The sequence below is a fragment of the Heterodontus francisci genome, chromosome 5 (assembly GCF_036365525.1).
Source record: "Heterodontus francisci isolate sHetFra1 chromosome 5, sHetFra1.hap1, whole genome shotgun sequence".
Classification (NCBI taxonomy): Eukaryota; Metazoa; Chordata; class Chondrichthyes; order Heterodontiformes; family Heterodontidae; genus Heterodontus; species Heterodontus francisci.
In genome coordinates, this window is record NC_090375.1 from 107543423 (window position 1) to 107555836 (window position 12414).

At 41.8% G+C, this 12414-nt stretch overlaps 1 protein-coding gene across 7 annotated transcripts in view; it reads right to left on the minus strand.

Annotated features, from left to right (window-relative positions):
• Positions 1-340: 340 nt before the first annotated feature.
• tox (thymocyte selection-associated high mobility group box) overlaps positions 341-12414 on the minus strand; it is a 323812-nt gene continuing 311738 nt past the window's right edge. For 3 of the 7 annotated variants that reach the window (XM_068031891.1, XM_068031888.1, XM_068031887.1), the window contains one exon: positions 1462-7917. In XM_068031891.1, the coding sequence (XP_067887992.1) occupies positions 7689-7917 (229 nt within the window). In that variant the 3' untranslated portion in view covers positions 1462-7688. The other 4 variants (XM_068031886.1, XM_068031885.1, XM_068031890.1 and 1 more) reach the window with 3 other exon arrangements.

Here is a 12414-nt window from a genome sequence, read left to right on the forward strand (position 1 = left end):
AAGGGCGTTGAGGAGTGGCGATGTCAAAAATGGCAAGTCAGGTATCGAGTCAGCAATGGACGCCGACTGAAGTTACAATCTGCCTACTCTGCATGTTTCCACTGCACGCATGTAATGCCTGTGCTAATGCCCTCAACAACATGCTGTCCTGTACAGGCCATGCTGGAAGTGGTCGGGAGTGGCACGGACATCATTTTTCTCATAAACTGACACCTGTAGCGCCGGAACCACTGACGCTATGAAGCCGAATTTTTCAACCAATACTTTTAATATGCAAAATAAACAGTGAATATATTTGGAAAAGATCAATATGTAAATAAATACTGGAAACCTTTCAAAATTTTTCTGCAAAGAAGAAATCCAGATTTGGGTTTCTTTTTTATTATTAATGAAGAAACTAAATCAAAATAGTAAGCATAATCACACAATTTGAGACTGGTTGTGCCAGCAAAGTTAAATGGCACCCGAAATATTTTTCAATGCTTACAAAATTACTTACAAACACCTCTATTTATTATTTCATAAATAGGCGCAACAGTTTCCATTAAAAAAGATTAAATATGGACATACAGTATGAAGAAACAATTATATATAGCCATATGTCAAAGTTATAACTTAGCCGTCTCCAATCAGTTGCTGCATCTAATAAACACCAGAGAAGCATTTGGCAGTTTTATTTTTACACAAAAAGTATAGAGTGACATAATTACTAACCATTACACCATAGAAGATACAAAAACATCTATGTAGTACAAAATAAATGTGTTTTGTTTTTTAACACTTAAAAACTGTTCATGCTATTCTATGAGACAATTTGGGGTTGCTTAATAAAACTGTTGGAAGCAATTTTGCAAATATATAACTATGAAACCATTTTCTTACAAATTAAGCAAAAAATACTAATCTTGCCAATCTGGTCCCATTTAAATGATATAATCTCACTGGACAGAGCCAGTATAAAGTTATGTTTGAACTAGGAAAACCTTTTATAATTTTATACTCTAAAAGAGTGCAACACAGACCCTATTTACAAACTTGCTATGAGTGCTATATCCATCAGTAAATGTTTTCACTGGTTAACTATCAACAACTGATGGAAGATCTAGGTTTATGTTCCTAGAATGACATAAAATTGCGAAGGCAGTTCACTACAGCAGCACTCCACAGCAAAATCAACAGTAAGCAAAATGATCCAGGTTTCCTTCAGAAATGAAGAGGGACCTTTGTCCAATAATAATCTTCGATGGAAAGAAGCAAAATAATGTCTCGAAAATTGGGCAATCCCATAAGCTTAAGTGCAAGCTTAAAGATCTAAGTGCTTAACGACTTGTTCTCTAAAAGGACACAGAACTGCCTTGATGCAATCCATGTTTGAAGACTTCCCTGCAGTCATCATAGGAAAGAATGTTATATCCTCAGGTGAGGTAGAGTGCTTTATCCCTCTGCAAACTGCTATAGAGAAAAAAAGAGACTTGTCAATTTTCGTAAGAAATAAATGGAGATATAAACATTAAAACTTAACTAGTATATAGATGCACCTTCTAGTCTTAAACTGATGTCAACTTCAGGTACATATATATTAATGTTAGCAGACTTATTACCAGGAAAAAAACAGTTTTGCATGATTGCAGATTGAATGTTACTAAATTTGTTTTCAATCATGATACATACTGACTGGGTCATTTCCTAGTAGTCAACTGTGTATTATTATTGATAATATTGAAAAACCTGGGCAAAAATAGGAGTGAGAGAACTAATTTCTGGACACAATCTTCCATGTCTAAATCACCCCAGAAATGTAGCATCTGCCAGTTTGGCAGCCAGCAAATTCCGAGTATCGGAATGCTCACTAAAAACAAGTGTTAGGCTTCCTAATTATGCTAATCATTAGGACTACAATGCCATAGGAACATAGAAACATAGGAACAGGAGTAGGCTATCCAGCCCAGCGAGCCTACTCCACCATTCAATTTGATCATGGCTGATCATCCACTACAATGCCTTTTTTCCCACACTATCCCATATCCCTTTATATCATTGGTACTGCTTTAAACATACTCAATGACTGAGCTTCCACAGCCCTCAGGGGTAGAGCATTCCAAAGATTCACAACCCTGTGAGTAAAGAAATTTCTCCTCATCTCGATCCTAAGTGGCTTCCCCCTTATATTGAAATTGTGTCCCCTGGTTCTAGACTCCCCAACCAGGGGAAACGTCTTACCTGCATCTACCCTGTCTCTCCCTTTAAGTATTTTGTAGGTTTCAATGAGATCACCTCTCATTCTTCGAAACTCGAGAGAATACAGGCCCAGTTTCCCCAATCTCTCTTTATAGGACAGTCCCGCCATCCCGGGAACAAGTTGGGTGAACCGTTGTTGCACTCCCTCTATGGCAATAATATCCTTCCTAAGGTAAGGGGACGAAAACTGCACACAGTACTCCAGGTGCGGTCAACCAAGCTTCTAGACAATTGAAGCAAGACTTCACTATTCCTGTACTTAAATCCTTTTGCGATAAAGGCTAACATACCATTGGCCTTCCTAATTGCTTGTTGCACCTGCATGTTAGCTTTCAGTGACTTATTAACGAGGACACGGAGGACCCTTTGTACATCTACACTTTCTAATCTCTTAACATTTAAGAAATACTTTGCACATCTATTCCTCCTACCAAAGTGGATAACCTCACATTTTTCCACATTATATTTCATCTGCCGTGTTCTTGCCCACCTACTAAATCTGTCCAAATCCCTTTGAAGCTGCTTTGCATCTTCCTCACAACACACATTCCCAACTAGTTTTGTGCCATTCGTGAACTTGGAAATATTACATTTGGCCCCCACATCCAAATCGCTGATATATATTATGAACAGGTGGGGACAAGTACTGATCCTTGTGGTACCCCATTAGTCACAGCCTGCCAACATGAGAATGACCCATTTGTTCCTACTCTCTGTTTTCTGCCTGTTAACAATCCTTAATCCATGCCAGTATATTACTTCCTATCCCATGTGCTTTAATTTTACTAACCAATCTCCTGTGAGGGATTTTATCAAAAGCCTTCCGAAAATCCAAGTATACCACGTCCACCGACTTCCCTTTATCAATTCTGTTAGTAACGTCCTCAAAAAACTCCAAAAAGGTCATCAAACATGATTTCCCATTCATAAATCCATGTTGACTATGCCCAGTAAAATTATTATTATCCAAGTGTCCATTTATCACATCCTTTAGAATAGATTCTAGCATTTTCCCTACTACTGATGTAAAGCTAACAGGTCTGTAGTTCCCTGTTTTCTCTCTCCCTCCCTTCTTAAATAGTGGGGTGATATTTGCTACCTTCCAATCTGCAGGAACCATTCCAGTATCGATTGAAGTTTGGACGTTTGGATCACCAGTGCATCCACTATCTCCATAGCTACCTCTTTCAACACACTGGGATGTAGAATATCAGGTCCTGGGGACTTATCAACCTTTAGTCCCATTAATTTCTCCAATACAACCTTCTTACTAATACTGATTTCCTTCAATTCCTCATTCTCCCTAGTCCCTTGGATCTCTAATTCTGGGAGATTTCTTGTATCTTCCTCAGTGAAGACAGACACAAAGTAATAATTTAGCTTCTCTGCCATTTCTCTCTTCCCCATTATAAAGACTCTTGACTCTGCCTGTAATGGACTCATATTTGTCTTAGCCAAGACTTTCCTTTTTACATACCTATGGAAGCTTCACAGTGTGTTTTTATGTTTTATGCTAGTTTACATTCATACTCTGTTCTCTCTTTCTTTATCAGTTTCTTGGACCTCCTTTGCTGTGTTTTAAAATCCTCTCAATCCTCAGTTTTACTACTATTTCTGGCAACTTTATAGGCCTTTTCTTTGAACCTTATACAATCCTTAACTTGCTTTGTCATCCATGGTTGACTGCCTTTTCTTTTGGGGTTTTTGTGCCTTGAAGGAATGTATAGTTGTTGTAAACTATGTAATAGTTCTTTGAAGACTATCCATTGCCTATGTACTGTCATACCTTTTAATGTATTTTCCCAATCCACCTCAGCCAATTTGCCCCTCATACGTTCATAATTTCCTTTGTTCAAATTTAACACCCTGGCTTCAGATTGAACTACCTCACTTTCAAACATAATGTAAAATGTTATTATTAATGCAAATATTATGGTCAGTCATCCGTAAAGGTTCTTTTACAAGATTATTAATTAATTCTTTTTCATTACATAATACTAAATCTAAAATAACCTGTTGTCTAGTCGGTTACTCAATATACTGCTCCAGAAAACCATCCCTAACACACTTTAGGAATTCATCCTTCACAGCATTAGCGCTCATTAGGTTTATCCCAGTCTATATGCAGATTGAAGTCACCCATGATTACTGTATTACCCATGCCACATGCTTCTCTAATCTCCTGATTAATATCATTCCACACACTACCACTACTGTTTGGTGGCTTATAAACAACTCCTACCTGTGCTTGCTGACCCTTGCTATTTCTTAGCTCCACCCAAACAGATTCCACATTTTGTTCTTCCTATCTGCGATCTTCCCTTACTAATGTACTGATCCCATTCCTTATTATCAGCGCAAAACCACCTCCATTTCCTTTTTGCATGTCCTTCCTAAATGTTGAATATCCTTAATATTCAGTTCCCAGTCTTGGTCATCCTGCAGCCACTTTTCCTTAATGGCAATTAGATCATACCCATTTACCTCTATTTGTGCCTTTAAATCATCTACTTTGTTGTGAATGCTGCATGCATTCAAGTAGAGTGCCCTTAACTTTGTCTGCTTGACATTCTGCATTCTAAGCCTAGTTGATGCTCGCCTTGTTTTGCCTGTCTTTTAATGTCGCTTGCTACTTTTCTACCTCCTGTAACCAGCTTTACTTCCTTCCAATTTGAGCTATCCTTCAGGTTCCCCATCCCCCTGACAAGCTAGTTTAAATCCTCCCCAACATAACTAGCAAATCTCCCTACGAGGATATTAGTTCCGGTCCTATTTAAGATGTAGCCCGTCCATCTTGTACAGGTCCTATCTGCCCCAGAACTGGTCCTAATGCCTCAGAAATCTGATGCCCTCCCTCCTACACCAATTCTCCAGCCACGGGTTCAATCGATCAATCCTTTTATTCCTATGCTCACTGGCATGTGGCACTGGAAGTAGTCCTAAAATCTTGGTGAAACATATCAAATTTTCCAGGACCCCAAATAATGAGTTACATCAGGACAGCCAATTTACATCTGTAGCTCAGCAGTAATATGTAAATGAGGGCTAAGGCCCAATTTCCAGCAAGCCACGGACATTCATCTTTGGGAATGCATTGCAAGTGCACAGTCATCTTCATGCTGGATTTCAGTCTGAGACCATTTCCCTGCCTTTGTCTCAAAACTACTCCAATATGCCAAAGTAAACAAACAAATGGCTATAATAAAAACAAGAAATGCTGGTAATACTCAGCAGGTCTGGCAGCATCCGTGAAGAGAGAAGCAGAGTTAACATTTCAGGTCAGTGACCCTTCATCAGAACTGGCAAAGGTAGGAATGTGATAGGTTTTAAGCAAATAAAGCAGGGGTGGGGCAAGAGATAACCAAGGAGAAGGTGTTGATAGGGTAGGATCACAGAGAATAACTGACCAGAAGGTCATGGAACAAATGGCTATGGTGCTTGTACTAGGAGGTCCACCCAGGAACCATCAGAATCAACATTCTAAATGGCTTTTGTATCTTTAGGAGTGAGCCCTTTGTAAGCTAGATTTGACCTTATAATAACATAATATCACATAATAACATAAATTAAGACAGATTTCTTACAGATCAAGACTCTAAAATGTTACAGGTCTGAACTCTTCTTTCAAGATTTGTATGAGTAGAAAATGAAGGGTAGTCATAGAACAAGGAGAGGGCTGTTCACCCTTACTTTTTCACTGTGGATCTCCCTGAAGCATCTGTTGGAAACAGGCACGCTGCATCTGGTCAGGCACAACAGCCAGATAATAGGGAGGCCTTCCAATTTGTACTGAGGTCAGGGCAATAAGGAGCCCAGCATGTTCCATGTTGTTTGGGTGCAAGAACAAGTGCTGGGTGCATTAGGTGTGTAGTAAGCATCAGATTCCATGGCCTATAATATGGGGCAAGTGTTCTAAGTACTGCCCCAGTATTATCAACGCTAAGTATTTTCCTCTGTGGCCTCATACGAACATACAAATTAGGAGCAGGAGTAGGCCACTTGGCCCTTCGAGTCTGCTCTGCCATTCAATAAGTTCATGGCTGAACTAATTACTCCACATTTCCACCTACCCCCTTCCATCCCCTTGCTTATTAAGAATCTATCTACCTCTGCCTTAAAAATATTCAAAGACTCTGCTTCCACTGCCTTTTGAGGAAGAGAATTCCAAAGACTCAAGACCCTCTGCGAGAAAAAATTTCTCCTCATCTCTGTCTTAGATGGGCGACCCCTTATTTTTAAACAGTGACCCCTAGTTGTAGATTCTCCCACAAGGGGAAACATCCTTTCCACATCCACCCTGTCAAGACCCCTCCAGGATCTTACATCTTTCAATCAAGTTGCCTCTTACTCTTCTAAATTCCAGCGATACAGGCCAAGCCTGTCCAACCTTTCCTTGTAAGACAGCCCGCCCATTCCAGGTATTAGTCTAGTAAACCTTCTCTGTACTGCCTCCAATGCATTTACATCCTTCCTTAAATAAGGAGACCAGTACTTTACACAGTATTCCAGATGTGGTCTCACCAATGCCCTGTATATCTAATGCATAACCTCCCTACTTTTGTATTCAATTCCCCTTGCAATAAACGATAACATTCTATTCGCTTTCCTAATTATGTGCTTTACCTGCATACAAACTTTTTGCGATTCATGCACTAAGACTGTCAGATCCCTCTGCATCTCTGGGCTCTGCAATCTCCATTTAGATAATATGCTTCTTTTTTATTCTTCCTGCCAAAGTGGACAATTTCCCACTTTCCCACATTATACTCCATTTACCAGATCTTTGCCCATTCACTTAACCTATCTATATCCCTTTGTAGCCCCCTTATGTCTTCTTCACAAGTTACTTTCCTACCTATCTTTGTGTCATCAGCAAGTTTAGCAACTATACCTTTGGTGCTTTCATCTAAGTCATTTATATAAATCGTAAAAAGATCCCTGTGGCACACCACTCGTTACATCTTGCCAACCAGAAAATGACCCATTTATGCCTACTCTCTGTTTCCTGTTAGCTAGCCAATCTTCTATCCATGCCAATATGTTACCCCCTACACCATGAGCTTTTATTTTCTGCAATAAGATTTGATGTGGCATCTTATCAAATACCTTCTGGAAATCTAAGTACAATACATCCACCGGTTCCCCTTTATCCACAGCACATGTAACTCCCTCAAAGAACTCCAATAAATTGGTTAAACATGATTTCCCTTTCAAGGATATAGAGTTAATAATGACATAATGTAGCAACATGGGGTAGTGAGAGATGGGAAAGAGAACACAACTGTTGCCAGAGAGCAGGAAGTAGAAGTTTGGCAAATAACAAATCCAAGAAGGAGGAGAAGAGGAAAGTTATTGTCAAGCCTGGGACAATGATAAGCTAGACAGCAGCAATGGGTTGTTTGTTTGTCATAGATTTTGACGGTTTTGGGACTCATAGAATCATGGAATGGTTACAGACATTTGCCCGTCGAGTTTGTGCCAGTTCTCTGCATGATCAATGCCGTTAACCCCACTCCCCCGCCCTTTCTCCACAGCCCTGGAATTTTTTTCTCCTTCAAGAACTTATCTAATTCCCTTTTCAAAGCCACGATTGAATCTGCCTCCACCTCCCTTTCAGGTTGTGCGTTCCAGATCATAGCCACTCGCTGTGTAAAGGTTTTCCTCATGTCACCTTTGGTTCTTTTGCCAATCAATGGGCAACGGTTAGATGTAAGGGTATGGAGGAGTGAAAGCAAACAAGAATTAACAGTATAGAATCAGGAGACTGATACCTCAAATCCTAATAAGCAACATGCATATGAACACAAAATATTAACATTCAATATAGATTCATAAAACCTACCCACTACATTAGTTGCATTTTGCATGTTTGTCAGAGATATCAATTGCAAATTATTTTGTTATTGTTTAAAATATTGACCATAGATACTTAATAAATATGCTGCTCTAGCCATAGTCCCAAAGGACCTTCGCCATCTCCCCCCATTACAGAGAGACAGTTAGTGATGTATAGCTTGAGGGTCACCACTCCTCAAGCATGGGTAAGGTGAGGAGGCTACCATAGCTGGTATGGGGATTTAACCCACGCTGTTGGCGTCGATTTTGCATCACACTCTAGCCGTCTAGCCAACTGAGCTAACCAACCCCCCCCAATCAATATGCTGGAAGACATGCTCAAAGACAAAATTGTGTATTAATAATATTCCTTGTCATATGACGTAATCATAAGGATGATTTTATGATATGGTGCGCCCAGCTGGTGTGACAGTTGCAGGAAATTTCTGAGGCCTTCTAAAGGTAGCACACTTTCACTCGAGTAAGGCAATCAATCACGGTGAGTACTGATATCCTTCTCTAGTTATCTTTAATGGGAGAAAAAGATTCTTAAAGTTATTATTTTCTTCAGTCCATTTGTGCTCCAGCTAACAAGGTCAAATTTGCTTGAACCACAGCTACCTGTTAAACATGCTTGCAGGCACTGGTGGCCTGACTCACTTATGTAAAATTTTATTGAAACGTATAAGATCCTGAGGGGACTTGACAGGATGGATGCTGGAAGGATGTTTCCATTTACGGGTGAGACTAGAACTAGGGGAGACAGTTTTAAAATAAGGGGTCTCCCACTTAAGACGGAGATGAGGAGACATTTTTTTTCCTCTCAGAGCGTCGTTAGTCTGTGGAATTCATTTCAAGGGTTATGGGGAGCAGACAGGAAAGTGGAGTTGAGGCCACGATCAGATCATCTATGATCTTATTGATTGGCAGAGCAAGTACGAGGGGCTGAATGGCCTACTCCTGCTCCTATTTCTTATGTTCTTATATAATGAAGGTGTCATGGCAGCTTCCAGGATAGCGTGCACACACCTGCATAAGGTGCTTGCTTTTGTCGCATATCAGCTGAATGTTTAGGAAGTGGAATCCCTTACTGTTGAGGAATCTCCTTGGTTGGTCAATCAGTGCCTTGATGGCCACATGGGTGTAATCAATGATCCCCTGCACCTGAGGGAATCCAGTGAAGGAGGAAAATCCCACTGCCCTTTGTGTTTGAGTGCCACTATCCACCTTGAATTCAATGTAATCCCCTGCCAGCTTGAACCGAGCATTCATCACCTCTGTGATGCAATGATGTGCTGCTGCCTGTGAGATGCCACCAATGTCTGTTGCTGCTCCTTGAAAGGACCAGTTACAAAAAAGTGCAAGGTCACTGTGACTTTTATAGCCACGGGAAGGCTGTGGTGACGGTTAATGTAAACCTTCAGATGACCCTCAACGAGATCACACAAGTCAGTAACCATCTGCCAGGACAGGCGCAGCCTTCTGTGGCACTGACTCTCCGACATGTCCAGATAGCTTCTCCTTTGACGGTAGACCCTATGCTGAGCGTATCGCCTTCATTGTCTTCCTGCTCCTGGTTTGTCCTCCTATGCCCTGTTGCCCAGGGTTCCGCCTCTGCTCCTGCAGATGCTGTTGTATTATCTCTTTCTAGACGAATACAAACAAAACTGAAGGGCAGGCATAAAGGTTTGAACACAGAGCTTCAATGGAGACTTGCTGTTGCTTCAGCTTACACGTGCCAACTGACTGTGCAGGAGAACTGAATCAAATGATATTGCATCACTTCCTGTGCTGATATACATATTAGCATAAACATATATTTAAATGATTATATTTAACGCACTAACAAATACACTATCACAACATCCCCCTTCCCTTAAATGATAACCCCATATAGTATAACATTAATATGTACATGAATAAGCAACCCTCATGAGATAGAAGAAATTTAACAACTATAACACTATTCACATAAAATGTTCAACTGTAACAAGAGCATTTGGAACACTCCTCTTCGAGGTATTATCTACGTTTGGAACCGTACTAGTCATTGGCTGAGTTGACCAGACCTTGTGACACTGACATGTGGGTGTGTTTCGAATTGTCTGTCCTCTCCTCCTGAAGATTGTGTTTGGGAGGATTGTCCTCAGTCATTGGTGTGTTGCTGTCTCTTCATCTTCGAAACATACGTGGGTATGCGTAGGCGATGCTAGTTGGTAATGTTGTGCATAACTAGCAACGAGTCCCCGGAAGTAAGTTCAATTCCATCGCAGTACCACACCATTTGGTGTTGTCACCTCATATGAACGTGGTTCTTTGCACATCTTGGACACCTCTGCTGGGATCCATGTCTGTTCTTGCGGGTGCAGGACCCTCACCTTCTGGCCAACATATAGTGGCAGTAATTTTGCACCCACGTGCATGTTGTGTATCTTTCATCTTATCTTGTTTCTGATATAACCAGTCTATGATCAAGGATGACTTGGTGAGTTGATAACTTGGTAGTGTGGCTCTCACCAGTCGACCAAACATAATCTCAGCAGGTGACGGCAATCCGGAATCTATTGGCATTGCACCAAGATGCAATGACACAACTTGGATATCTTGCCTTGTTTCTGAACACTTTTTGATCAGCGGTTTGACAGTCCTGACCATATGTTCAGCCATCCCATTTGAATGAGGATATCTGGGTGATGATGTACCAATGTTCACACATATCCTGGAACAGTTTTCTGGTGTATTGTGGACCATTGTCAGATACCACTTCTACCGGGACTCCAAAAAGACTAAAGATGGCATTAACACTGTTGGCCACTGCTGTACTCGGCGCATCTCAAAGCTTCTGCACAATAGGAAATTTGGAGTGATAGTCAGTCATTAGCAGATAGTCTTGTCTGCCCATGGAGCACAGATCTGTTACTATCTTGATCCATGGTGATGATGGTGTGTCACGCGCTTGGAGAGACTCTTTTTGTTGTCTAGCCTAATGCTCCTGACACGCATCACAAGATCTCACCATCTGACTCATGGGTGAGACATCTCGTTCTTTCTATTCCCATGTGTCCTTGGTGGAGCTGTCCAAGTATGTCAGACTGAAGTGTCGCTGGGATGAGTATTTGGCATCCTTTGAATAATACTTCCATTGGATATACCGATTTTGTCTCTGTATGGCCAATACATTCTTAAATCCGGAGGGATCTCCTGAATGGTCTCAGACCAACCCTCGAGAACAATTTGACATAGAGCTCAGAGTTTGGGGTCTTGAGAAGTCTTCCTCTGGAATTCCTGTCTCTTGTTTTAAACAAAGTACATGAGATCTACATTGTAGACATACTCCAAGCTTGCCCAGACTTCATCCACCTGGAATTTGAATGGTATTTCTCGCGCTTTCCCAGGATTAGGCAATCTACTCAAAATGTCCAATAGGATCATCTTACTGCCAGATTTGTATCTGACATCACAGTTGTAGCCCTGAATCTTGATGAGTAACCTCTGGAGTCGAGGCGGTGCATTCGTGAGCGGTTTTCTCCAGATCATCTCCAGTGGTTTATGATATGTCTCAACCATGAACTTTTTCCTGAATAAGTATTATTTTTAACATACTAACAAATATACTATCACAACATATACTGCTCCTCTCACCAGTCGATCCAAACTCAGAGTAGCTTAATTCCATTTCCTTCCTTCCTTTCAATTGAAATGTGGGCTGGGATTTTGTGTGGCCCCCTGAGGCGGGGTTGGAGGTGGGGTTGGGGTGGGGGGCACGGAGAATTGGGACTGGTGGCAGTGGGAGCGGAGGGCCCGTCACCTCTCTGTCACCAAGCAATCATTCAGGGAGCGGGATAGGCCGATGATGGCCTTCCCGCCCAGAGGCCAATTGAAGCCCTTAAGTGGCCTCTTCACGGCCAATTAAGGGCCTCTTTCCACTGCTGCTGGGATCTTATAGTGGCGGGGAATGCCTATTCCGTGCAGGGAGGATGCCTTGTAACATGAGGCACCCTCGCTGTGGGCTTGGGGTGAGGTTCCCTCCTTCATAGGCAATTTGTGGCCCATGGAGGAGCCCCACCAGAAACTATTTTACCCCCCGGGACCCCCTCCCCCTAGACTGCAAAACCACCACCCCCAAACCCCTCGCTGGGGCCTTCTGTAATGGCCCCTGTGAACCTGCCACATCTACCTCTGGTCCAGGGTTCCAGTGCTGGGCCTGGGTCCAAGGCCTGTGCAGTACCGGCAGTGGCCACCACTCCTGGTGGCGCTGCTGATACTGCTGAGATGCCGGCCTTTTGATTGGCCGGCAGAGCTTGGAGGCAGAATCCCTGTCTTTAAAGGGATGGGAATAAA